The 27,917-nt window shown below is 36.1% G+C and overlaps 1 protein-coding gene across 1 annotated transcript in view; it reads left to right on the plus strand.

Moving 5' to 3' along the window:
* Window positions 1–23,937, plus strand: part of LOC306884937 (docking protein 4-like) — a 44,253-nt gene extending 20,316 nt beyond the window's left edge. The window contains exons 2-9 of the mRNA XM_079441195.1: window positions 4,262–4,565; window positions 15,078–15,185; window positions 15,649–15,763; window positions 15,972–16,091; window positions 17,317–17,506; window positions 17,945–18,083; window positions 19,101–19,218; window positions 20,208–23,937. Of these exons, the coding sequence (XP_079297321.1) occupies window positions 4,500–4,565; window positions 15,078–15,185; window positions 15,649–15,763; window positions 15,972–16,091; window positions 17,317–17,506; window positions 17,945–18,083; window positions 19,101–19,218; window positions 20,208–20,350 (999 nt within the window). The 5' untranslated portion in view covers window positions 4,262–4,499 and the 3' untranslated portion in view covers window positions 20,351–23,937. The remainder of the gene's footprint in view (window positions 1–4,261; window positions 4,566–15,077; window positions 15,186–15,648; window positions 15,764–15,971; window positions 16,092–17,316; window positions 17,507–17,944; window positions 18,084–19,100; window positions 19,219–20,207) is intronic.
* Window positions 23,938–27,917: the final 3,980 nt, after the last annotated feature.

Genomic DNA, 27,917 nt, shown 5'->3' on the forward strand with positions numbered 1-27,917 from the left:
AATATTTTACTAAATGATCACAGACAACTAGAACATATATTTGACGTGAAATATTAAGCTGTGTGTAGAGTAGAATGTTGGGCCAATGGGAAGTGTGAAGCTGCAAAAAAATAGATACCAATAACAGACTAAATTTCCTGTCGCGGCTGGGTACGACAGAAATCAGATTTACATGGAAGAGAACTTTTATTGCTTGACGCTTTATCACTTCACGGCTGGTTAGGAGACAGTGTTATGGCAGTATCATAATAATTAGAAGTGAATGAGCAACTCTGTCTTGAAAAGCTTCATCCCTTGCTAATAGAAATATGGCCAGACCAGGACTTTACACTGTAATTTCTCCTAAATATCTCTCATTATTGTTTCTGGCATTCTCAAGATCCCTGTTTATATCAAGATTAAAGATAAGTGGAAATGTATAGCATGTAATTCATTTTAACTTTTTTTTTTTAAATAAAGAATTTAAAGGTACTGTTAAACAGAAATTAGTCATTTAACTATTAAAAGTGAAGGTTACACATTATTTTGGTAGTCCACTTTAGACATTCTACTAACTATAAGTAACTTTGTAACTACATGTCAACTAATTCTCATTAATTTTCAACTACATGTCTACTAACTCTCAATAGGGTAGGTTTAGGGTTAGTAGAATAAGTTGACGTATGTTGTGGACCCATCAAAATAAAGTGTTAGAAGATATTAAGCACATAGTCTACTAATACTCTAATGATTGCTATGACATGTAGTTGCAAAGTTACTGTTAGCAGAATGTCTAAAGTGGAAATAGTGATAGTGTTACCAAAATTAAATATGTTTGTGTGTAATCAAGCACTCACATGTATTTATTGCTTGTATTATGATCTTTTTTTTTTTTTTGAAGAGATAAAAGTATAGAAAGTGATTTTGAAGACAGAAATAAAAATAAAAAATCCCCCCTAAATTCACCACAATTTTCTTCAATTGTGACATTGTAATTTAGAACAGTAAATCATTTTATTCCAGAATTGTGGAATTTTATACAATATAGTAATACATAAATGATCATATAAGTGAAAAAGAAATAAGAAATAAAAGTGTACTAGTAGAAATCACCCACAAAATGTTGAGTACATTTCTGCAATGCTTTTATGTACTTATTATTTTTGTAACAATAAAAGAGATTGTATAATTGTGCCATTTTGTATTATTGTACAGTTGTCACCCTCAGTATTGAAGGCACATCTTGTTTAATTGAACTATTTGTCTGCTGATCTGAGCTTAACAATATTGGATCTGCTGTGTAGGAAGTCATTGTTGTCTTGGTTACAATGAATAACACCACAATTTTTATCACCACTTCCTCAAAAATAAGATTTGTTCAAAAACCTAACTCCATATTTCCAAATGGGACTTAAACCTATAACAATGTGGTGTAACTGGCCAATTCTCAGGGATTAGGGAAGACTTGGCGACAAGGCATGGCAGGCCTATCATTAGCCAGGCGTTCCAACAGAGACGTGTCTGTCTGCCGCTTGCTCTCTGCTCTCTGTCAATACCCGCACTTAACGGTGAAAACAGATGTTCTTCTTCCATTCCTCCTCCCACGTTGAGTGTCACCTGCGTCTTAACAAGCTGTTTGTCGCTAGTGCTGCAGGGGGCTGGGTGGGATATTCTGGTGTCTGTATTCATTAGCTGCCTCTGAGTCTTGTTCACACCTGGATTCTTAGTCACCACTGTTTCTCCCTGCGACAAACAAGAGAAGCGAAGCCTCAGCGCAGGCAACGACAGGGCTTCTCGGCTAATTTCGGTCTTGGCAATCTCAAGATAGAAGTGCTTGGCAAAGATTGCCAACATAAAAGAGACCTCAAGTTCGTCCAAGCCTGAGATTACTTGGAATTTACACCCTTAACGGTTACAGCTGCCTACTCGCTGGCTATGATTGTGTGCATGTGTCTGCTTATATATTATGTGTACATGCTATTCAAATATATTATTATTTCTTTAGTATTTTAGATTTTTTTTTTAAAAAGTAATGTTATGTGTGTGTATATACAACACCATTCATAAGTTTGTAGTCAGTAAGTGTAAAAAGTGTCTTAACTATGCTCACCAAGGCTACATTTATTTTGTTAAAATGCAGTAAAAACAGTAATATTTTAAAATATAATTACACTTTAAAATGTTTTCTATTTTAATGTGTTTTAAAATGTAATTTATTCCTTTGATGGCAAAGCTGAATTTTCAGCAGCCAGTCTTCAGTGTCACATGATCCTTCAGAAATCATTCTAATATGCTGATTTAGTGTTCCAAAAACATGATTATTATCTTTTATTATTATTTAATGTTTTTGAGGAAACCATAATAAATTTTTTCAGGATTCTTTGATGAATAGAAAGCTTAAAAAACATTTATTTGAAATATAAATCTTTTGTAACATCATTAATATATTTTCTGTCTGGCATTTAGACCATATATTTAATATGTTATAAAATATTTAAAAGAAGGTAATTCACAATTGCTTGCCATTTTGTATTCTACCTTTTTTTTCTTTTCTTTTTTTTGCTCATTAACTTTTGCTCATTATCTCTTTTGGTGCCTATTCACTGCACATGGCCTAATACTTAACAATTCAGCATATTGCTATACACTCTTGGTTGAATATACCCATTCATCATACAGCAGAAGGCTCTAGCAGCTCTTATATTAAATTGTTACTTTATAGCTCTAACTTTGTGCTTGATTTTTGTCTGTTGCCTCCTGCTGAACAGCAGTAATCATGATAGACTACATACACAAAATATACAAGTCACAGTGCTTAGAACATCTGCCATCAAAATAAATTTGAATGTAAATTCAAATGTAAGCATAGCGACCTCTCAAATGTATTCTGGGGATTTAAAGGCGACTGATTCTTATTGACCACTATAAATTGGGTAAAAAAAAAACAGACATTAAAATAACAGCATCATAAAGCACTTCTTATAGCTTTACATCTGTCCTTAAACTCCCCCTCTGTCTAAAGGATTTGAATATTTATTACTGCTGTACGAAGAGGCTCAGCTTACACTTAAAGTCTTGATTTTCAGGCTGTTGTGATTTGTTTTGATCTTTCATTATGATGTTCCATTGAGGTCCTCTCAAAACCGCTTTTTTCACCGTTCATATCCTCCTTCAACTGTTCTTGTTCTCCCTTTTATCTTTATTTCTCCATTCACTCCTCTAACAAGGGCTTTTGAAGCTAGGTCATGAGAGCACATAATAATGGCATTATGATTCACTGACCTTCTACTGGAGCAAATGGCCCCTCCTTCCCTGAGCGAGCCACTTTTTAAAACCAACAGCACCGACGACGATTAGCCTGGCTCTGTCCTGGCTAATGAGCTCCTTGTTAAAGTTTAATGTCTGTGTTCCACTGCAGTCAAGAATTTTAAGCGCCGGCTCCGACTCTCTTCTGGGGAAGTGTGCCACGTTGGGGTGTTGTTCCAGAGCATGCTGATGATGCTGTTCTTTTCGCACTTACAACCACGTCCCAGTTCTTTGGCCTGAGGGCCGGAGCTCAGAGGATTATTATGAATGCTTAGAAACTTTTCATCTCAAACTGTGTGTTTAGCACATTATGCCTCTATTACTTTATTGTAAGTCAGCGGTTCTGCTTTGTTTTTCTTTCAAAGTGAGGGTTTGTAAAGGCTTACAAGATTTGAATATGTGGGTAAGATTTCTCTGTCTGATATTTTGGGATGGTTCACATAAAAATTAAAATCCTGTCATAATTCAGTCTAACAAAGATGATATTCTGAAGACTCTTTCAGCTGTTTGCTCATACAATTAATGGCATTTTAGCAACATTGCATAGCTTTCATAATAATGCAAACAAAAGACTGAGATTTTTTTTTTTCTCCGGGGTAGTGAACTTTCTCTTTTAAGGACTGTCTACCCTAACAGTTTAAAGTCTGCTACTCTGATATGTTTAATCTTTCTTGTTCTCCACAAAACGAGGCTTGGGCTATTTAGTGCGGAAGTAATGTTTGGATTTTAATTTAGGCCATTATGACATTTGAAGCAGCCGTTGGGTAGAAATATGTCATATAGAACTGTAATGTTTATTTAACGCTGTGAAATTTTCTGTAAAAAAATGTCTAGTAAAAAAGTATATTCTCATGGAAGGGTGGGTAGGTTTCACCCAAATGAAGATGTCTAGCAAATCAATGAATAATCTATCATCTAACAAGCAATCGCTATTCTTGTAAATGAATAAAATATGTGCTCTTCTCTCATCTCTCAGTGATCATGCAGGATTGAGGTGACTGAATCCTGTTGGTGAACCTGGTCTGAAGATCTACATGATCTTCTGGATGTGAAGTTCCACAAAAGTTGCAGAGCAGACGAGATCAAGGAAGACTGGAAGACAAGCGAAGTAGTGAACAAAGGAAGGAAGGGGTTGGTTGGACTGGCTGAAGGGGGAAACCGAAGGGCTGGATGCAAGCCTTTATTCATTCTAGAAGTTCCCAGGTTCCTCAGAGATGGCCTCCAACTTCAATGACATTGTCAAGCAGGGCTATGTCCGCATGCGGAGCAGGAAACTGGGGGTGAGTAGAAATTATTAGCTTTTAGTGCACTTGATGGGCAGCTCAGTCTTATGCTGGTTAACTCGTATTTTCATTGAGACTTCAGTTCCAGGATTGTCATGGTTTTGGTTTTTCTTTTTTTAAGTTGGTCAGTTTTAGTTTAATTTTGCTAAATGAATGAATTATATTTGTTTATTTCAGAGTTGTCTAATTTCAGGTTATTTTGTTTTTATATTTCTGTTCTAATTTAGATTATTTACTTTATAATTACAAAGAAATGGCTAGCAACACATTGAATAAATTATAGAACTTTGAAGTAGAAATATTCTGTTGTAAACCACTCCAATAATCCTTGTTTTATTCAACTTCAGTGTTTCCCTTTTTTATTATGTTTAATTAGTTTTATTATAGACCATATATAGAAATGTATTTTAGTTTAGTTTTTCACAATTATATTTAATAAACTGAAATTAAAAATAAATTAATGAAAATATTTTCCTCTATTTTCATCTTTTTATTAGTTTGTTAATAATAATAATACTGGAGCCAAGCATTATATCAGTTTGTGTTGGTTAGCATTTACTTTAATGGAGTGTGATTGGCAAGATAAATGACAGCGTTGCTGTATGTGGCATCAGAACCTCCAAGTATTCTTCATAGGGTTGAACGATTTTGGAAAATAATCTAATTGAGATATTTGATTCGATTTTTTTATTTTACCAATATTGCCATTTAATATGCAATTTTTTTTTTAAAGCTTTTTATATTCTGTATTATTCAACAAAGACAAGTAATAAATCATTGTATAGTGTGCGGTGTTGGGCATGTTACTTTAAAAAAGTAATTAGTTATATTACTAGTTACTTCTCACAAACAGCATCTGAGTTATATCATTATAAGAGAAACTAATTACTAGGGAAAGTAACTATTGTTACTTTTTTTTTAAATGTTCAGATATGTCAAATAACTTCGATGCCCCCAATATTAAATAGGTTAAATGAATGAAATGGTCATTAAATAGAATAAATTGTTATTATAAAACAATGTATATGTATATATGTATATGTATGTATGTATATATATATACATCTCCTTATGCTTTCACTCGCCATACTTTGATGTCATACACCGATCGATCTTCAAGTCGAACACACCTCTTTACTTTCACATGTCACGTGTAATGTAATCGCAGCCTCTGCGGTTGAAAAATCATGTGTTTTCATATCGCGATATTATCGCAAATGCAATGAATCATTCATCCCTAATTCTTAATGTTGTTTAACATTTCATCCAGATCAGACGTCTTATACAACATATTACCTCCATTTTACTGGTTTACTCCATGTTTTTGAGGAGATTGAGCAAATTGTTCCCTTGGAAGAGTCTCATGAAGCAGTAATGGTGCAGGACGTGGGGGGACTACATTCATACTACTAATTTAACCTCTTCTCTGGCCCAGAGACCTCATTACAGCTTTACAATCTTCCTCTGACAGGAGATTCAGTCTCACAGGCTCTGAGAGCATCTCCTCTGCTGTCCCAGTTAGTTGTACTTAAATATTTTTTCCCTTTGTAAAAATGTTTTATTTTTTTTTTAAACTCATTCTTTTCTTTACTTTCTTTGTCATTATACTTGTCATTTTTCATTAGCGTGTATGTCTTTGCTTTATTTGCATTACAATCACTTTACATTATGCATTTTCCTGCTCCGCATATGCTTTTATGATTACAAGCATATGCTTTTTTTAAAACTATTTCACTGCTGAAATCAATCTGGATCAGCCGGCTGCATTGATGTCTAAGAAGTTCCAGCATTACTGTGTCTAGTGACTTTCTGAGTGCCTCTCGAGCTCATGCACAGGTCGATGGCTGAATTATGTAGTCAGCAGGATTGTGGTTACTGTGGCAGCAGCGGGGTTGTGACACATGGTTCCCCTGGGGAATGCAGTGCTAAATAATCTAAGAGGAGTTTATATTTTCTCCCATTTTCCTCCTTTATTTCTCCTCTTCCTTCATTTTCTCATTTCTCTCTCTTCTTGTTCCTTTTGCACGGACACATCTTGTCTTTGTCTCTCTGTTTTGCTCTCCTGTGCTGTGCAAACTCAAAACGGGCACCGTTCCTCCGTCATTGTTTAACAAATGGCTTCCCTAATTGTAAGTCAATTTTCTTTGTCTATTTAATATTATGCTAGTGCACGTAATGCAAGCACAATATCATAAATCCCCGCTTATGCACAGCTAATACTATTTACATCCATGCTGCTGCCTCTGCTCTGATTTGGCAGCAGCAGTAAGTGCGTGGCGGCATTTGCATTTGTGTCTGAGCTGTGACAAAGCTCTACCCTTCTCTCTCTCTTGCTTTTTCTGGATGTAGAGGAGCTAGCCTCCACCGATTGGAGGAAAGATTGTGTTCTAACTAATCCATTTTCATTGGCTAAAAGCTCCCACATTACAGCATTTTCATTGTATTGTCCATCTGAGAGTTGAATTGACTGCGGGTGGTAAATATTTTGCAAGACTTTGACCACCCAGGTTAATTTAGTCGTTGCTGTTTGTTAAATCAGGGTTTGGTCAACGAGATCTTAGGCATATTTGACTTTAGTTGTAGCTTTCTCTCAGACCTGGAACTTACTGACTTCCATTTGCAAGGGAAAAAAACACTGAGGCATTTCTCGAAATATCTTTAATGTTCTAAAGAAGAAAGTAAGGCATAAAGGTTTAAAACACCATGAGGGTGAGTAAATGCAGGATTTTTGGGGTTGACAGACATGTGTTTTTCAGGGCTGAGGCCGATACTGATTATTACAGATCAAGTAGACCGAGAACCAATATTTTGATGTCTTGTGTAAAACTTTGTCAAAATTAAGAATAAGGGCTTTTAAATTATTTTATAGGCAAACCGGGTTTTAAAATGACTGATATAAATAACCATAAAAATGCTTAATATCGGTGCAGATAATCGGTCAACCCCTATGAACTATCCCTTAAAATCATATGGCATTTCAATAAAAATAAAGTCATTTGCAGTCTTCTATGGAATGGTGGAATTTAATAACTCTTCTGGAAGACTGTGAAAATGTACATTTCGTAGTTTTTATAGCTTTGTATAGTTTCCACAAAAATAAGCAGCACAACTGTTTTCAACGCTGCTAATAATAAAAAATTTTCAGCTTTTCCATCACAGGAGTAAATTACATTTTAAAATGTATTAAAACGGTTATTTTCAATTGTAACAATTTATTCTCTTTTGTTTTTATTAGTCACCATAGCATTAAATTAATTATCATTTGTAGACGTTCGAACAGTAGAATGTAGCACTATCAAGGCCGAGGTCATGGGTTTGATTCCCAATTTGTAAAATCTATCCCTTGAATATGAATCAAATCACTTTGGATAAAGCATCTGTCAAATGCCTACATGTAAATGTAATTATCAGCTTGTCGGATAGAATTTAATGTTGTTGCATCAAAATATTATGGTTAATTGTACACTGTGGTGCCACCTGCTTTCTTTGCCTTCATACATGTTGCCATCAAGCAGCTGGGCGAGTCTCGTCAGCCTTTTGTCACACCGTTCTGGACCACTGTCTCTATGTCCCTTCCCCCTCCTCTTTACGATCTCTTCTTCACCTCCCTGGCCAAGCTCCCTGTGCACCTCTAGGGATGCTAATTAGCCAGACTGTATTCCTCTCTATTTCTCTCTCCCTTTCTTACTGTCTATCTCTGCGGTCCACTTAGGGACCAAGAGCCCCAATCAGACTAATCAGAGCACTGTTTAGCATTCTGCTCAGGTTCCGGCAGCCCCGTACCGCCGGCCTCGCTGCGATGCTGGAATTATCCTAATTGCTCCTCAGTCACTGCCAGCCTTTTTGAGTCCATTTGCAATCGTAAGCGGCCCAACACCAGACATTACAATTACGAAACAACCCAAGACATTAGATGGGGAGGGTGTTGGTCAATGCAGACAATAAAGGCCAAAATCAAATGGGCATACATTGCAATACTATTTTTGCTATGCATCTCTAAGGGACAAAGTAAACATGTAAAGCTACGGTGACGAGGTAGTTCTGTGACACAAACAGGCAGGTCCTGAATTGTAGAACAGTTTCAGAAAATCCCCAACAGGTTTCAGTGGACACAGTCAGTAAGCTGCCGTTTTAAATTTAGTCTTGCCTGAGAGGAAGTGGTTTAATTTTAGCTTTAAGCATAGCAACTGTTGTTACAATGGCGTCATTATTCCTTTGACCATCCTAGGATGCCAGGCTGAGTTCCTTCAGATCTCAGGGGAAGAGCAGATGAGAGATGAGCAGATGAGAGATGAACTGCTGACAAAAATGCAGAAATGGATTTATACCAGGGGCAAACAGACTCATTATAGGCTTATTATCTTGTGAAATGTTGGCACATTCTCCCTCTGTTTTATCTCCCTTTTTTCATCCAATAACTAAAGCTTTTCACTGCTTCAGTTTAAACTCTGAATTTTCCTTGTGCCTCCATAAGCTGTTATTGTTTCCTTCCTTCTCTTCCTCCTTCCTCTTCTGTTATATTAAGCTGCAGTAAGCACTTGAGATAAGTGTTGTGTAGTTCTCCATGCATTATTCCCCCAACACATTTGCTTTGACTGCTATGATGATTTATTCTTCATGGAGATGTTTGAGGGTTACAGCATGTTTTCATATAGAGAACAAGACGATATGAAGGTAACTGCCCATTTTTATACAAAGTACCAATATAGTGAGAGAAGTTTGACCCTGAAACTAAATTTGCATAGTTACCATGGTTTCTGCCAAAAAAAAAATACCATGGTTACTTCAGTTATTGTTACTAATTGAGCAAAATAACATATAAAATCGGACTGTTATTGTAGCTGTATTAATATTCAGTAATGTGGTATGATTTAGAGAGTGATTCATTGCTTTCATACAGCAGCTAAAAGCAATAAATTAATGTCAATTACCATGGCCATTTTGGTAGTATTTGCTCTGACAATAACAATAGATCCAAAAGAAGCCAAAGCAGGATTAGAATGTGAACAAACAAGTACAGTCATACAAACTGTATTTTAGTCTATTTTGCTCACCAGGGCTGCATTTGTTTGATCAAAAATACATTAAAAACAGTAATATTGTGAAATATTATAATTAAAATAATTGTTTTCTATTTTAATATACTTAAATGTAATGTATTTTTGTGATGCATTTTCAGCAGTCATTACTCCAGTCTTCAGTGTCACATGATCCTTCAGAAATCATTCTAACATTCTGATTTACTGCTCAAGAGACATTTTTATCTTATTATTATTGTAACAGTTGTGCTGCTTAATATTTTTGTGGCAACTGAAGGAATTTGAAGGAAAAAGTGACAGTAAACACATTTATGTTACAGAATATTTTTTATTAAAAACGCTGCTGTTCCTATGACATCCATATTCATCATTTTAATGCATCCTTGCTGTATTAAATTAATAATTTATTAAAACATTCTTACCAACTTTGGAACAGTAGTGTAGGAACTCCTTCAAACAGTTCACTTTCTTTCATTTTCGGAAATTCCAGAAATGTTGGGACGTTTTTTAAATTTTAATAAAATGAAAACTAAAATTTCAAATCACATGAGCCAATATTTTATTCACAATAGAACATAGAGAACATAACAAATGTTTAATCTGAGAAATTTTACACTTGTATCCCTTAAAAATTAGCTCATTTCAAATTTGGTGCCTGCTACAGATCTCAAAAAAGTTGGCACGGGGGCAACAAAGGGCTGAAAAAGCAAGAAATTTTGAAAAGATTCAGCTGGGAGAACACCTAGAAACTAATTAAGTTAATTGACATCAGGGGCACATTCAAGCTCAGACCGGTGCCCAGCGTTTTGCTACGGTTTTCAGGTTGAACGACATGTTTCCTGGAACAGGGTTTGAGATACATTTTCTCTTGTTTGGTGGGTGTGTCAAAATGTCAGCCCAATCAGCAGCAACATGTATATAAACCACGCAATATTAAAGAGACGGCTCCCACAATGGGTCCAAATGAAGTCATTTACAAATGTGTCCACTGCAGCTCGGTATACGCAACAATTGAAGACATGTTTGTCATAAGAGATTTATAGTAACAATATAGCATATCAGCATGATGATGATGAATTTGTAAGTAAATGTAATTAACATTAAAATAAATTCACAAGAGCAGGTATATTGTTTGCACTTGTTTATTTACATTAAAGGCAAAATAACTGAAATAATAAGAGCACAAGTATAAATCTGGAACTTTAAGTCTGTCTAAATATCATGTAGTAACTGCAATGTCTTCTGGTCCATATCCTTTCCTTAGGAAGGTGTGCTAGACACTGATTAATGTAACAAAAATACTATACATATTTATATATTTTGGTATTGTATTATGGGGCGACACTTTCATCAACTTTTCTATGCTCCTCTGATTATATAATGGTAAATATTACAATATCATAGCACAACAACAGTGACCAGCAATAATGATAAGACTAATACTCACAATAAAAATAATAAGGTCATATAGATCATGACACAGTCTCGGAGGTAAGAAGTGGATTATCCTTCACCTGAAATGTTTGTCTTTTCTTCCTGAAATGTGAGGCAAATGTTGGATCACAATAATTAGGAACCACAGTTTCCACAAATTCCTTCACTCGATTGGGATGTTCTCTTTTATTCTGGACGGCAAGGGCAGTGACTGTAACATTGAGCATATTTTGCAGTATTAAACACGTATTTATACCGATTTCATCAGGCTCTGAAAATTCTTCAAAAAGAACACAAAGAATGGCCTTCTCAGCTGCCATAGTTGCAACACTTACATCATCAGAACAGGGTGTTCAACGCACCACCGTTTCCGTTTAAATAAATGTTTTGCACCTTTTTGTGGGGGCTGAATGCAGCCCTGGTCTGTAACATGATTAGCTATAAAAGGGATGTCTTAGAGAGGCAGAGTCTCTCAAAAGTAAAGATGGGCAGAGGCTCTCCAATCTGTGAAAGAGTGCGTAAAAAGATTGTGGAATACTTTAAAAACAACGTTCCTCAACAACAAATTGCAAAGGCTTTGTAAATCTCATCATCTACAGTGCATAACATCATCTAAAGATTCAGAGAAACTGGAGAAATCTCTGTGCGTAAGGGACAAGGCCAAAGACCTTTGTTGGATGGCCGTGGTCTTCGGCCCTCAGACGACACTTCATCACTCATCGGCATGATTCTGTCATTGACATTACTAAATGGGCCCAGGAATACTTCCAGAAACCACTACCGGTAAACACAATCCGCCGTGCCATCTGCAGATGCCAACTAAAGCTCTATCATGCAAAAAGGAAGCCATATGTGAACATGGTCCAGAAACGCCATCGTATCCTGTGGACCAAGGCTCATTTAAAATGAACTGTTTCAAAATTGAAGTGTTCTTTGATCAGACGAGTCCAAATTTGAAATTGGAAATCATGGACGCAGTGTCTTCCGGTTAAAGAGGAGGGAGACCTTCCAGCGTATTATCAGCGTTGAGCTCAAAAGCCAGCATCTCTGATGGTAGGGGGGTGCATAAGTGCATACGGTATGGGCAGCTTGCATGTTTTGGGAGGCACTATGAATGCTGAGAGGTATATAAAGTTTTTAGAGCAACATATGCTCCTTTCCAGACGACGTCTATTTCAGGAGGACAATGCAAAACCACATACTGCAGCTATTGCAACAGCATGGCTTCATAGTAGAAGAGTCTGAGTGCTGAATTGACCTGCCTGGAGTCCAGATCTCTCACCTATAGAGAACATTCGGCACATCATTAAATGAAAAATACGTCAAAGACTACATGAACTCTTCAGCAGCTGGAAACCTGTATCAGGCAAGAATGGGACCAAATTCCAACACCAAAACTCCAGAAACTCATAACCCCGATGCCCAGACATCTTCAAACTGTTTTGAAAAAAAGAGGAGATGCTACCACATGGTAAACATGCCCCGTCCTATTTTGAGACCTGTAGCAGCCATCAAATTTGAAATCGGCTCATTTTGTGCATAGAATTATAAAATTTCTGAGTTTAAACATTTATGTTATGTTCTATTGTGAATAAAATATTGGCTCATGTGATTTGAAATTGTTTGTTTTCATTTTATCCAAATTTAAAAAACGTCACAACATTTCCGCAATTCGGGTTGTACTTTTTGATGATAGTGGTGGCTAATACAAAGTTAAATGTTAACTGTTCAATTAACCAGGTTAACTGCATAAACTACACTATTTCAATAGAAATTGTTTATCACGGTACTCCTTTGGAAAGGGAATGACACCAGGATGGATCGTATTTGGTTTGTGTGTGTATATGCATATGCAGTATTAATGTTGCTCAGACAGATATACAAACAGTAAAGCAACAGTGAGAAAGGCCATGTCTCACCCCCACACACACAGTTGTCGCTCTCTGCTGATGCTGTTGCACAGTCTGTTTACAGAGGATTAGTGGAACCTCGGGGGACAATATGATGCAAACAAGGGATCAGTCTTTTACCTGCTGTGAATGGAAAACCATGAAGCTAACTTTCTCCTTTTCTCCGTAAGATGGATCCAAGCATTCGAGTGGCAATGACATTAAGGTCAGCTTAGATGATAAAAACAAAAGCTCATCAGTTCAGTTCAGCTTTCTATCAGTCATCTCAGCAGGAAACTGGACACGCTGGACACACAATCTTTGGGCTCCTTTTAGTACAAATCACCTATCGATATGTTCATTCATGGGCAATACGGTTTAAAGCGTGTGGACTCACTTGTTAAACCTCTCTGTCGTATTTTAGGTGCAATGCAGACCTGTCATTATACAAGTCTGATGACTAATGCAATGTTTATGACTGTGTGAGGCAGAATATAACTTTATTTAAAATGCTGTCTGAACACCAGGGAATTTGATAAGAATCTAAACATGCTGACTTTAATTCTCTCTAAAGGGTTATTGAGAGAAAAAAAGACAAATAGGACAAAGGAAGGTGTAAAGCTGAACTGCCGAACCTATATATCAGGCTGTTCTGAAGGGTCATAATGGTTGTTGAATAGATGATGTTGAAATAATGTTGCTTAGAACAATTTCCAGTGATGATAGAGAGCGGGATTGGCATTGGGCTGGCTGGAGCACTTGCCTAAATGGACGGGGGTTACCGTGGCAACTGTAGGATTTGTCATTGAAGGACATCAGAGGTATATAAACAGAAAATAGCTTTTATGGCAGCAGGGTCGATTGAGGGAGAGAGTGTTTACAAAAGATAAAGACAGATCACAACTGGTGTAGGTTTAATTAGAAGCTTTCATATTGTGCAAATAGCACATTTGTCCAGCAGAATGACTTGTTTTAGCTTTAGAAAGAAATGTTCTTCGAAGCCAGTGTTTTTCTTTTTTACCCTTGTATATTTGCAGTGAAGCATAGGTCACTGTGCCACACACAGCGTCATAATATATATTATCCAGTCTCTCAGTGCAGAACAAGCGGACACACAAATGTCAAATCAATGACAAAATCAAATATTTGTTTTGGTGGTTTAACCAGAATAGACATTCAAGAATGTCCCGCCACTTGCTATATTATACTAGGGATTTTTTTATTTATACTACCATGCAAAAGTGTATGGTTATTTTATTTATTTATTTATTTTCCTTTCATTAAGGCATTTATAATGTAATGTTGCAAAAGATCAAATAAATGCTGCACTTTTGACATTTCTATTTGTCAAAGAATCCTAAAAAAATAAACGTTTTCTACAGAAATATTAAGCAGCACAACTGTTTTTTATCACTAATGATGATAAATGTTTCTTGAGCACCAAATCAGCATATTAGAATGATTTTTGAAAGAGCATGTGACACTGAAGACTGCAGTAATGGCTGCGTTGCAATCACAGAAATAAATTACATTTGAAAATATAGAAAATGTATTAAATTTTTTTAATTACATTTTTTTCACAATATTACTGTTTAATATTTAATTTTAATATTTTTTATAAAATATATGCAGCCTTGGTGAGTGTAATAGACATTAAATATATTAAAATAAAAACCTTGCTGACCTTTGAATGGTAGTGTATCTGTTTCAGTTTATATTTAAATGTACAAGTTAATTTTCCATATTTTTACATTTAGATTGTTTGCCTTTATCTAACTCTGACATTTAATATTTACAACATTAATCATTTAATAACACTGTTAAATGTAATCTTAAGCAAATCCCAAACAGAATATAAATTTTTCATGCTGTACACTGTTTTGATGCTTAAATCCACTTAAAATTATTTACTTGAATTTTCAGTGTTTTTTATTTGTTTAGATAAAATAATGTTGATATTAGTAGTGTCAGCATTAATATTCTTTTTTTTTTCTCTGCCGTTATAAACTTATTGGCTTATCAATGCATTCCTATTTTGTACCATACTGTGAATCCTAAAAAGTTACTTAACAGTTATTCAATTGATTTACTCCCTAAGGCCAATTTTCTATTTTTGGACCCTATGTGATTATGTGCACATGTTTCAGATCTATCGGCGCTGCTGGCTGGTGTTTAAGAAGTCGTCTAGTAAAGGACCTCGCAGACTGGAAAAATACCCTGATGAGAAGTCGGCCTACATCAGAGCCTGTCCTAAGGTACACTTCTCACTGCAACAGTTCAGTTGAGGTCTAATCTAAGCCCTGAAAATGTCACAGGAGAAATGAAACATTCAAGGAAAACATTCAAGTGTCACTTCAGTTCTCCAATTATACTAACAACCACACAGAGCACATTCATACTGCGAGAGCTGGCGGGCGAGATTACAAGACCGGCAGTGTGTAAACAGATAATTTCTTGAATAAAAGTATCCACGCACAGACTCTCACGATTCGCTCTAACTTGGCTGACTCACAGGCCCCCGGTTTCTGTGTGTTTATCGCTCTCATTTGCCTTTCTTTACTGCACTCTGCTGCTCCCACAACCCGCTATAGACCGTGAAAGATAAATTAGATGATTAAGAGAGCACAAGTGCCTTTCCAAATGATGCAAATGAAGCCTTTCTGAATAACTAGGCTCTGTCACTACTTCTGAGTTGCATTGGTTTCCTTTTACACACAGGTGACCGAGATTAGTAATGTGAAGAACATCACAAGATTGCCTCGTGACACAAAGCGGCAAGCCGTGGCCATCGTCTTTACAGATGACACCTCTCGAACCTTCACTTGTGAATCAGGTACATCATCTTTTACCTTTTACTAAGGCTTGTTTTGCTGCCCCGGCTTTCATTCTTGATATTAGAACTTTGGTCTATATTGTCTAATGACATGCTGCTCTCAGGCACATTTACAAACTACAGCTCCTAGTGTATGTTTTATTCATAGAGCATTTTTGTTGAAAGAACGTGCATTCATTGACATCATTGAATCTTCCTGTTCTCACAGAGCTGGAGGCTGAAGAGTGGTTTAAGACCTTGTCTATCGAGTGCCTGGGGATGCGTCTTAATGACATCAGTCTTGGAGAACCAGACCTCCTGGCTGCTGGAGTTCAGTGTGAACACACAGGTACAGTAAGATACTAAAGCCATTTGTACTATTGCTTACCTGCGAGCTGGATTCCCATGGCTTGTTTTATATCAAGAGTACGGCTTTAGATTTATTGCGTACTTTAGTAACAACATGGTAGAACCTAGTTTAATCTACACTGTAGAAAATATTCTGTTAAATTTACATAAAAAACAGCTGTGGTTGCCAGAAATTCACTGTGAAAATATGATGACAGTGTTTCAGGAATACTGATGCCGGTATATTTTACAACTTACAACTGTATAATTCATTAAGTGATATGAGGCACTGATCTACTTGAACATTCAAAATCACCTTTTTTACCTTAAAATGTACTGATAACCTAAATAATAATACAGGTGGTAAAACAGAAAGCCACATGATCAATCAGAGTTCTTTGTAATTGGTCTGTCCATAACATGATACTAAAATAATGCAATAAACATTTCTTAAATAACTGGAAATGTAACACTAACCACTCTAATGTATATTTCTGATAACAAAAATAAGAATAAAGTGGATTATTGGTGACCCTGGACCACAAACCAGTCATAAGTAGCACGGGTATATTTGTAGCAATAGCCAACAATACATTGTATGAGTCAAAATGATCAATTTTTCTTTTATGCCAAAAATCAAGATCATGTTCCATGAAGATATTTTGTAAACTACCGTAAATATTTCAAAACTTAATTTTTACATAGTAATATGCATTTCTAAGGACTTCATTTGGACAATTTTAAAGGCGAAAATATATATATTTTTTTTGCACCCTCAGACTCCAGATCTCAGCCGAATATGGTCCTATCCTATTCCTAACAAAGCATACATCATTGGAAAGCTTATTTATTCAGCTTTCAGATGATGCATACATTTCCATTTCAAATTGACCCTTATGTGGTCCAGGGTCACATTTATGTAAAATATAATCATCTGTGATTTTTCACTATTTTTCACCATAAAATACACAGTAAATTTATCATTTTCATTTGCAGAAACAATACATTTGTCAGTATTTTACAGTAAAATTTTACACTGTGATGCTAAACAATTTAGTTTTCCACCATATATTTAAAGGCAAATTACAGTTAACCTGTTAAAAGATTACTACTGTAGCATTTTTATTTTTTCCTTAAAAATTAAATTTTTGTTTTTATATTGTAGTGACTAAACTGTTAACCGAATACCTGTTTTTTCACTATCAGTCTCAATTTTTTTCATACAGAGCGCTTTAACGTGTTCCTGTTGCCCTGCCCTAATCTCGACATCTACGGGGAGTGTATGATGCAGATCACGCATGAAAACATCTATCTGTGGGACATTCACAACCCTCGCACCAAGCTAGTAACCTGGCCGCTTTGCTCGCTTAGACGCTATGGACGGGATGCTACGCGCTTCACCTTCGAGGCTGGCAGGTAAAGCATGTTTAAGATATCATTAATTTAAAGCCAGGATGACATTTCAAAAGATCTTGTGAAATGTTTATTCAATTCAGTCTGGTCATGTATATGTAGGAGAAACATGGAAACAGAGGACGGGGCGCCATTGAACTGTGGACCTCTTAAAAGGATTTATTGAGTGGATTACAAGGAGTACAGAGGCAGATTAGGTGTTCTTATCTCCCTCACTGCTTTGATCAAATAATAAAAGAAGATTCACATCGCCAGCTGGATTCCCTTTGAGAGAGAGAAGATGAGAGAGGTTTAGGAAGAAGTTCGAGTCTGGTGTAACACTGCCCCCTAGTGGCTATTATAATATAACACAAAGCATGTGGAACATATGGGTTCTTTCTTTGCAGTTCATCATTTTTGCTTTGCTTTGATTGTGTATTATGTTGTTTGCTATTTTGTTAGGATGTGTGACAGTGGGGAGGGCCTGTACACTTTCCAGACACGGGAAGGAGAGCAGATCTACCAAAGGGTTCATTCTTCCACTCTAGCTATAGCTGAGCAACATAAGAGAGTCCTCATGGAAATGGAAAAAAACAGCAAGGTAACCAAAGTATGCAGCATGTTCAAAAGCCTGAAAATCCAGTTTAAAAAATGAAATACACAAAGTTTTGACACATTTAAAACAAAGACATTTCAACAAAAGATAGTCTTCTCAATTTCTATCTAGGTCATTATAATAAGAAATTTTGCGACATTGCCCTTGTGAATTCCTTTGTGTAAAAGACCTTTTTTGGAACAGTCTCAAATCGATTTAACTTTTTAATGCATTTTTTAATGTTTATAATATACACTACAGTTCATATTTATTTAATATGTCTAATAGCCTATATTTATTTAATATGTCTAATATCTAATAGCCTTAATTTATTTGATCAAAAATACAGTAATACTGTGAAGTATTATTGTAATTTAAAATAACTGTTTTCTGTTATAATATATTTAAAAATGTAATTTATTCCTTTGGTGGCAAAGCTGAATTTTCAGCAACCATCAGTCATCAGTGTCACATGATCCTTTAAGTAACGTTAAACAGAAAATAGCGTTTATTATCACAGTTGAAACCAGTTGTGCTGATTAATATTTTTTTAGAACCAGTGGTACATTTTTTTAGAGCTATTTGATGAATCCAAAGTTAAAAAGAATAGTGTTTATTTGAAATAATAATTACATGTCACTAATGTAAAACTCCCTAATCATCCATTTAATAATTTTAAAAAATATATTTAATGCATTCTTTGCTGAATACAGGTAACAATTTCTTTCAAAAAGACACACGTACTAACCCCATACTTTTGAATGGTAGTTTAATTTGAAATGAAATTGTTTATGCTAAATAAAAACATCATCCCTCAAGGTCTCAGACACCACTGTATCTATACATATATGCCCACATACACACACAGTGCTTATTAAAACAAAGCTTGAGAGATTGCAGCGCAGATCAACTGATTTTCTTCCTGTCATACAACATTCAAAACACTAGAACCAAAGCCAGAATTTTGTTACCATCAGCCTAATTGAAATTCTTTCCCATCTCTCTTCTTCTATCTCTCCTCAGCTTTTATCTAAGGGTTCAGAGGGGACGTCCTACCCCTGCACCCCGACAGCAATCTTACCACGAAGTGCTTTCTGGCACCACATCACTGGATCACAGGCTGGAGTAGACACTGCCAACGGTGAGACTGAACTGTGTATAGGTGTGCTTTATGTATTTCACAAGCCACATTTTTGTTGTAGTTGCAAGTAGCACTCCCAGGAAATGTGCTAAAAAACACAATATTGAACTCTTCATCAACAACCTTGTGCCATGTAGTCTTCCATGAAGCAACATAAAAGAACTGGGTACATTTAAATGTTTGAAAAAATAGGTATTTTATGTTTGAAACAACACAGTGTTCCACTCAAAGTGACAAACATACGGACAACACCTATTTATCAAATCTGACTCAATGCAGATGATTCAAATCTTTAGATACTTGCACTTTAATACATTTCAGTTTAAATGCATATAAGCGTTCAAATGTTTGGGGTCGGTAGGATTTGTTTTGGAAAGAAATTATCACTACTTTTCAACAAGGAGGCATTAAATTGATCAAAAGTGACAGACATTTATAATGTTTCTAAATATTTCTATTTCAAATAAATAATGTTATTTAATGTTAACTTTTTATTCACTTGAAAAAGAATCCTGAAAAACAGGTATCACAATTTCCCCAAAAATACTGAATAGGACAACTGTTTTCAACATTGATAACAGGAATTGTTTCTTAAGCACCACATCAGCATATTAAAATGATTTCTGAAGGATCATGTGACACTGAAGACAGGAGTAATGGCTGCTAAAATAATCGGCTTTTCCATCACAAGAATAAGTGACAATTTAAAATATACAGAAATCAAACACTTGTTTTAAATTGTAATAATCTTTTTCTATCTTTTACTGTTGTATTATATTTTTGATCAAATAAACCTTGGTGAGATTAATAAAATATCTTAGCGACCCCAAACATTTGAACAGTAGTGTAAATATTTGTTGTTAATAAAATCAAATGTTAATAAAATCAAAAATCCGTATAGTAACCAAGAAATCAGCAGCCCAATTTTGCTATGTTAAACAGACTGTGCTATTTCAACCTTCCCATTAACACCTCTCATCCTCATTCAGGTGACATCTACGGTGATCCTCAACAAGGAGTGGACACTGACCTCTTCTCTAAACGCCTTCCTCCAGAACGACACTCAACCCTTCCTGTGGGCCACAGCTGCCCCCGACCCCCGACGCACTACCCCACGTACCCCAGCGAGTGAGCGGCTTTTAGCAGCGATGAAACTTTCCAGTTTTTCACCTCTTGACCTCCCTCCACACTGCTCTCTGCCCTAAGTTTTTCCATCAGCTCTTCTTCAGCAAGGGAAGATCCATGCTGCCATGCTGCCTCAGTTCCCCCTGAGCCTGCCAGCGAAGCTGAGGGCACTTTCTGTGGAATGAGGGAATGCACTGTGAAGCTTCAAGGGCTTCGATTGGAGCAGGGCTCACAGACCCTCAAAACAGACATGAGAGATGTTGCAACTGGCTGAGTTGCCTTCACAGTGCAATATGGTCACTCTTGCTGGGTTTCTGTGGAAGTAGAGACTGTACTGTAGGTTATTCTCAATAGTTTCTCTAATCTCATGCACGCTCTTCAACCCTATGCATGTCCCCAAGGTAAACAGTTTAGCTACAGAGGGTTTCTTAGTCTCCTGTAGAAGTCCAACACAAGAGGGTGTCCAACAAACCACAGCGGCCCGGAGGAAGGGCTGTCAGAGTTTAATCTTAAACACTTCTGCTCTTCAGTATGAGTAATCCAAAGCGTGCTTTGATCAGATGCTTTAATCATAATTTGATTGGCATGTCTGTAAGACTTCACAAGCCCAGAGGAACCAGGAGCACTATCTGAAAGTGGCATTTTGTATGGTTGTTTGTTTCTCCTTTTCCCTTTCTTTAAAGTGATTTAAATGGACAGTTCTGGTGTACAAAACTGTCTGTCCAGTCTCTGTGTCATGTAATGAAGAAAGCCATTTGGACAGAGATGAGGGTTAGACTCGCTCATGTGTTTTGTGCTCTTGTTGATCTTTTCAGAGACACTGACTCACCATTTTATCTGGAAGATGTCATGAGGGTCATGATTATGATTATACCCAGGCGAGATGATCTAAGGAATTATTTATTTATTTATTGAAGTTTACCAACAAAGCACAAGACAAATTTCAGTGTATAGTAGTAAGGTTCCTTTAGCAGCTGAGCAATTCTGTATGTAAAGGGGTTTATACTAGCACTGTAAAAGAGAAAAACCTCTTAAATAAGGTGGTAGGCCTCACACGAGACTTGTTTCTGGTTTTGCTTGTCAACTATTTCCAGTAATTTCCATGAAATTAAGGGTATCATTATTGCTTTTATTTCTCAGCAGACATTTATATTATGTGGCTGCATCGTGTGTTCAATCTGTTCCTGTGTTTCTCATGCTGTAACTCTGTTTAAGACCCTGTGTGTTGGAGCAGTTAGTGCACATGCACATAATGAGCTGGGCTGCTCATTGTAGTTTGATCAATCTGATTGACCAGCATGGTAAAGCTGGTTAACCAAGACAGTCCTGCTGGTTAAGCATTTCCAACAGGGCCCTAATTGTTTACCCAACACTCCCTGTACTCTCTCTACTATCCATATAAATACAAGTGTCATAAAGGCCAAAAATAAAAGAAACACTCTAATCTCCGATTGAGCTACAGTTCTGAAGGTTTGACTACTTGTTGCTTTATTCATTTTATACATAAATAGTCATTCGTTGCTGGGCTTTATTAACTCACGTCATGTGCGTATCATTAAATGGGCTTGAGCTGATCTGATTGTCATTATTGATAAGAAGAAAGTGGGTTTTTTTCAGGTTTTCTAACAGACAGTTATAAAAATGTGTGAAAGCAGTTTTTATCAGTATATATTTCAACAGCTCTTCATAGATAAGCACCTTTCATTTAAACTTTACTTTTTTACCATGTCTAATGTTCAATCACTCTGTAATGTAGCCAAAATATGCCCACAGAAATGAATGTACACTACCATTCAAAAGTTTTGGGATTTATGAAATTGATCTAATGTGACAGCAAAGCTAAAAATTCAGCTTTTCCATCACATGAATAAATTATATTTTAGAAACTGAAAATATAAAACAGTAGTAATATTTAAATTGTAATAATATTTCACCATATTACTTTTTACTGTATTGTTGATCAAATAAATGCATCCTTGGTGAGGATAAGAGACTTCTTTCAAAAACATTAAAAAAATCTTACTGACCCCAAACTTTTGAATAGAGGTGTATGGAGTGATGTCCTGGTTTTGCAGATTGCACATTTGTTTTTATCAACTGCTTTGCAGTTCTTTCGATTACAAATATACAGAAAAACAGAATTTGTATAGGCCGTTGCTAGATAAAAAAAACTAATAGCACACCAGTAATACATACAAAAAATGCATCATTGCCTATGATTTATTCTTCTTCCACCCCTAACTCATTGGTTTGCAGGACATCAAAGGCCTTTCCACACTGAGCGCGATGCGAAAAGGCGAATGTTCGCCTTCTGCTCCTTCACACTGCACGCTAGGAGGCGCTTTGTATTAAGATAAATAACTTGTGTTTCTTCAGCAGAAACACCAAATATCCACAATGCTTACAAGAATACATCTGAAATAATTAGAGGTACAATTTGCATCACGCTACATTTGAAAATATATGTAATTATTAACGTGTTTGCTCAAAACCACCACTTTAAATCACCATCGAGTGCTTGTAATAATCTAAAATGGATTTTGATTCTATAATAGGCAGACATGCACTCTTTGCACGTTTATAATGGACTGATCGCTTGTCGTGCGTCACAAAACATCCTTTATTGTTCAAATAAATACCACGAACTGCATTAAAAACATTATAGGTCTAGTTGCTTTCATATTTCATGTGTATAAAAATATTTCTCTCTTCTCATTACAGGTCTAGATAAACACTCGCGCTTGTGGAAGAAAATGGACGGTGCTCGTCAGATCACATTATTCAGTGGATAATTAATATGTTATTCTGTACAAAGAACATGTGAGAATAGTTTGTTCCTAAACAACAACAATAACAAGAACTCGGCATTCACTCTTCTCTCTTGCGGAAAAAGTCCTCTAATTTGGTGTTTTTACGCTCGTGCTCAATACAGTCTTTCAGCGCCACCGCGTCGACCTTTCGGGTTATACAGCAGTTGCTCTGGTCATGTGATGTAATGCTAAAATCTTATTGGACGGCCCGTGTTTCTCAAAATATTCGTCGGACTGGACGAAAAAAAAAACATTCGCTTTTTCGTTGCGCGAATGTTCCCGGTCTGTGTAGAAAGGCCTTAGATCAATAGTAATTCAACATTCATGTAATCACCCTGAAACGAGTTAGATATTTGTACATAAACCAGCCATGGTCCTTGGAGAGATTCTGGATCTGTTTAAATGATCAGAGGATGTTTTTCATCTCTTTACAAGACAGCAGCACTACTGTGAGGGTTCGGCTTAATGCTGATATGTGACAGATATGTTTATACCATGAGGACTTAAATAATAAAGATCCTAATGGAAGGACATGAAATCATGAGTGAAGAAGTGCTGAAAAATTGTTTTGCTCAACATAAAGTTCAGTGCTCTGTATTACCTGTAAAACATGCTGTGTTTGGGGGCTTTGCCAGTTCTTCAGCAGTTCAGTTTGGCCTCTGAGCATGTTACCATGAGTAGGAACCCTTTGCATGAGTTTTAATCGCTAAATGACATGTGTTCTGTAGTATTTGTGGTAAAATATTTTGCAGGTTTTTTCCCCAATAAAACCATTTTTTTTTATAAAATCACATGTAATAAGATCCTTTTTATTATGATGTACACATAAATTTTGTTTCTTTATCTTAAACTGTAAAGCCAGAGAAGTAATTTATATATATTTCATTTCATACACAGTCAATGTTAACCATTTTACCAGCCACTCACCATCATTCATTCTTGTAATCCAGAGTTATCATAATTGCATTTCAGGACATTTAGCTGACTATTACTCTTATACTCTCCCATTTTAACTAAAATGCAGAGCTCATGGAGGATGGAGGCAATTAAGCATTAAGAACTCCTCCCTTTCTCTGTAATGTTGTTTCTTCATCAATTACTGCCAGCCATATCTGCTAACAGCCTCCGTGTCAGGTAAAACCTTTCCTTTGCTCTTTCTTACCTGCAAGCTCATTTTTCATTTCTTAGATGTTTTGTTCTTGTCTGTGTATTCATGCATCTAGAGTTTTTTTTTTTCTTTGTTGTTTGGAAAATGTTATTCTATTCCATTGCAGATTTTGGCAAGTAGATGTTGCATTTTACAATCAGCACTGAGCTTGATTTTTAAAGTATTAGTAATTAAATTGATTAGGCTATTGAAGAGAGCCATACATATTTACATTTTCAAGTATTTTCTACTGCTTGTTAGTAGATTATTTTTTTTAATGGCAATAAAGCAAATTCTTGTCCTGTGTTTCAGGTTGAGAAGTATCACAAAAACTGGCAGGACAGACAGAAACATAAATCACAACATACAACTAAGGTATATGTGTTTTAATACGCATAGCATAATATATTTTATCTGTTTATTCATTCTTTTTTTGACAATTGGGGGCAATAAAAATAAATCAAAACAAATAAATAAAATAATGATAAAACACTCCCTGTCCATGTACACTTGTTCCAGGGCATTCTGCAGTGCCATTTGCCTATTTGATGTACACCAGACGTGGTAATGCAGCCAAGACGAGAAGTGGAGTCAGTTATTCTGCTTCCAGTACTACAGTCAGTTACCACACCTCAAGACATTGTCCTTAAAATGCACTTGTGTATATGATTAATTTCCTATTTATCTCATCCAACGCCTCCCTTACAAATTCCAAAAGGTCATTTTAGACTCTTTTTTTATTATTATTTTATTATTATTATTTAGGCTTGAGCTGTATTAATGTATTAATGCAGTTATGAGTAGGCTAATCGTTCAAAAATCTTCGATACCGATATACCTTGAGTTCGATACCGGTTCCTGAACGATACTTTTTTCGATACCAATTTTATGAAATCAGTTTTAACAAGATTACATTTTCTCAAAAAAACTATTTTTTCAGCTTGTTGACATTTATACAGACTCAAAGCCTCATCTCCTCAGCCACTGCACAAAGGAACAAAATATATCCAACACAATAAATCAGTGCAAATCATTTTAAGAAAGTTCAAATAGTTTTCAGTTTACACATCTGTTAGGCTACATTTACACGAGTGTGTGTTTGTTTTAAAACACATAGCTGAGACAAAATCATAATTTCTATTCATTTATATAGGTTGTTAAAGACTTCAAGAAATTGAAAATCTTTATCCACCCCATAAGTGGGTGTTTTATTTTCTTTCAACATATGTTTTATTGTTATTAAATTATGGTATACTATGTCTAATTATTTGAATGCATAAAATCAACTTAGTTTATTCAAATTTATTCTAAAAATAGCCTTATGAAATGTTTTATTTTTCCTCAGAAATTCTGAGTTCTGTAGGCTATCTGATTTTCAAATGAAGGCATAAAAAAAATGTAATTAATCTTTAAATGATTGAAAATAAAAGTTTATGTATTTATTTTGGCAAATAGCCTAAAGGGGGGTTACTATTAAAATTAAAACATGGAAGAAATGTGTGATCATTGCTAAAAAAAAAAAAGTTTTAATTTTAATAGTAGGCTATAGTAGCAGTATGTACTGTCTGCTGAACAATAGTAATATATTTCGGCCGCAGTGTCTTCCACGTTAAACCGAACATTTATTTTGACGGGTTGTCGTAAATACCTTTACAGTTCTGTGTGTATATGATATGACGCTAGTTTTACTCATATCAAATGGTAAAATGCTCATGAAGTGACTCTCAGAGCAGTTCTGGAGATGTTGTTCATGTGTTGATGTCCTCATTTAGTGAGACGACAGACGCTGAAATCATCGTGAGCGTCACGCGCACTTCAGTTAAACAAAACCGCGCGATATAGAGAGCAGACTGTCCCGTAAGCTTTCGAATCGCTCTCGCGGATGACAAACACTGATCCATCTGCGCGTCCGCCGTGTCGCCGTTTCTAGTCGAACACATGTAGCCTACTGCAGGTTTATCGGCTCACTGACGTTGATGAGATGAACTCCTTAGGTATCGAAATTTGGTACCGAACGACAAGATGCTTTTCGATACTCTGTGGTATCGAGATAATTCGATCGGTGCCTAAAAAGTATCGAACTGGATACCCAGCCCTAGTTATGGGAGAGAAAGAGAGATTAAGCATTTGAACAGAGGCTGTCTCTCAACAGAGGTTGGCAGCAACATCTCTATTAAACTGTAAATTCATCTGCTTCAAAGACACCGTTATTACCTAGCTAGTAAGAAATGACAAGTTGCTTTTAAGTAGCTAAAATATTTTTGGTCCCACTTTATATTAGGTGGCATTAACTAGTATTTACTTGCATTTAAATTAATCATTTGATACAATGCACTTATTGTGTACATACAATGTACATAAGTATGTACTCTATGGATTGTACATAAGTACATTGTACTTATGTTTTAAAAATACCTATATGTAATAACATCTGTAATTAATTTCTGTAATTACATTTATGATTACACTGTTGACCCATCCCTTACACCTTAACCCAACCTTTAACCTACCCATACCACCAAACTTGTCCCTAACCAGCATCCCACCTCAATAGCGGCAGAAATGTTTTGCAATACAATATGACCACAATAAGTACACTGTACTTATTTTTTGATGCAAGGATAGTCGTTAAGGTCACCTAATATAAAGTGTGACCATATTTTTTGTTTTTATCTTGTTGTTTAGCATATTTATTTGCTTGGTCAGTGTATTTGTGGAGTTTGGTCTTTTGCTGTTCTAGGCTGGAAGGACTTTTGAAATAAATTGGGCAAAAAAGTATTTAGTCAGCCACCTATTGTGCAAGTTCTCCCACTTAAAAAGATGAGAGAGGCCTGTAATTTTCATCATATGTACACTTCAACTATGAGAGACAGAATGGGGGGAAAGAATCCAGGAAGTCACATTTGTCTGATTTTTAAAGAATTTATTTGCAAATTATGGTGGAAAATAAGTATTTGGTCAATAACAAAAGTTCATCTCAATACTTTGTTGTATACCCTTTGTTGGCAATGACAGAGGTCAAACGTTTTCTCTAAGTCTTCACAAGGTTTTCACACACTGTTGCTGGTATTTTGGCCCATTCCTCCATGCAGATCTCCTCTAGAGCAGAGATGTTTTGGGGCTGTCGCTGGGCAACACTTTCAACTCCCTCCAAAGATTTTCTATGGGGTTGAGATCTGGAGACTGGCTAGGCCACTCCAGGACCTTGAAATGCTTCTTACGAAGTTGCCCGGGCGGTGTGTTTGGGATCATTGTCATGCTGAAAGACCCAGCCACGTTTCATCTTCAATGCCCTTGCTGATGGAAGGAGGTTTTCACTCAAAATCTCACGATACATGGCCCCATTCATTCTTTCCTTTACACGGATCAGTCGTCCTGGTCCCTTTGCAGAAAAATAGCCCCAAATCATGATGTTTCCACCCCCATGCTTCACAGTAGGTATGGTGTTCTTTGGATGCAACTCAGCATTCTTTCTCCTCCAAACACGACGAGTTGAGTTTTTAAAGTTCTATTTTGGTTTCATCTGACCATATGACATTCTCCCAATCCTCTTCTGGATCATCCAAATGCTCTCTAGCAAACTTCAGACGGGCCCGGACATGTACTGGCTTAAGCAG

This window comes from Barbus barbus (genome assembly GCF_936440315.1).
Source record: "Barbus barbus genome assembly, chromosome: 2".
NCBI lineage: Eukaryota > Metazoa > Chordata > Actinopteri > Cypriniformes > Cyprinidae > Barbus > Barbus barbus.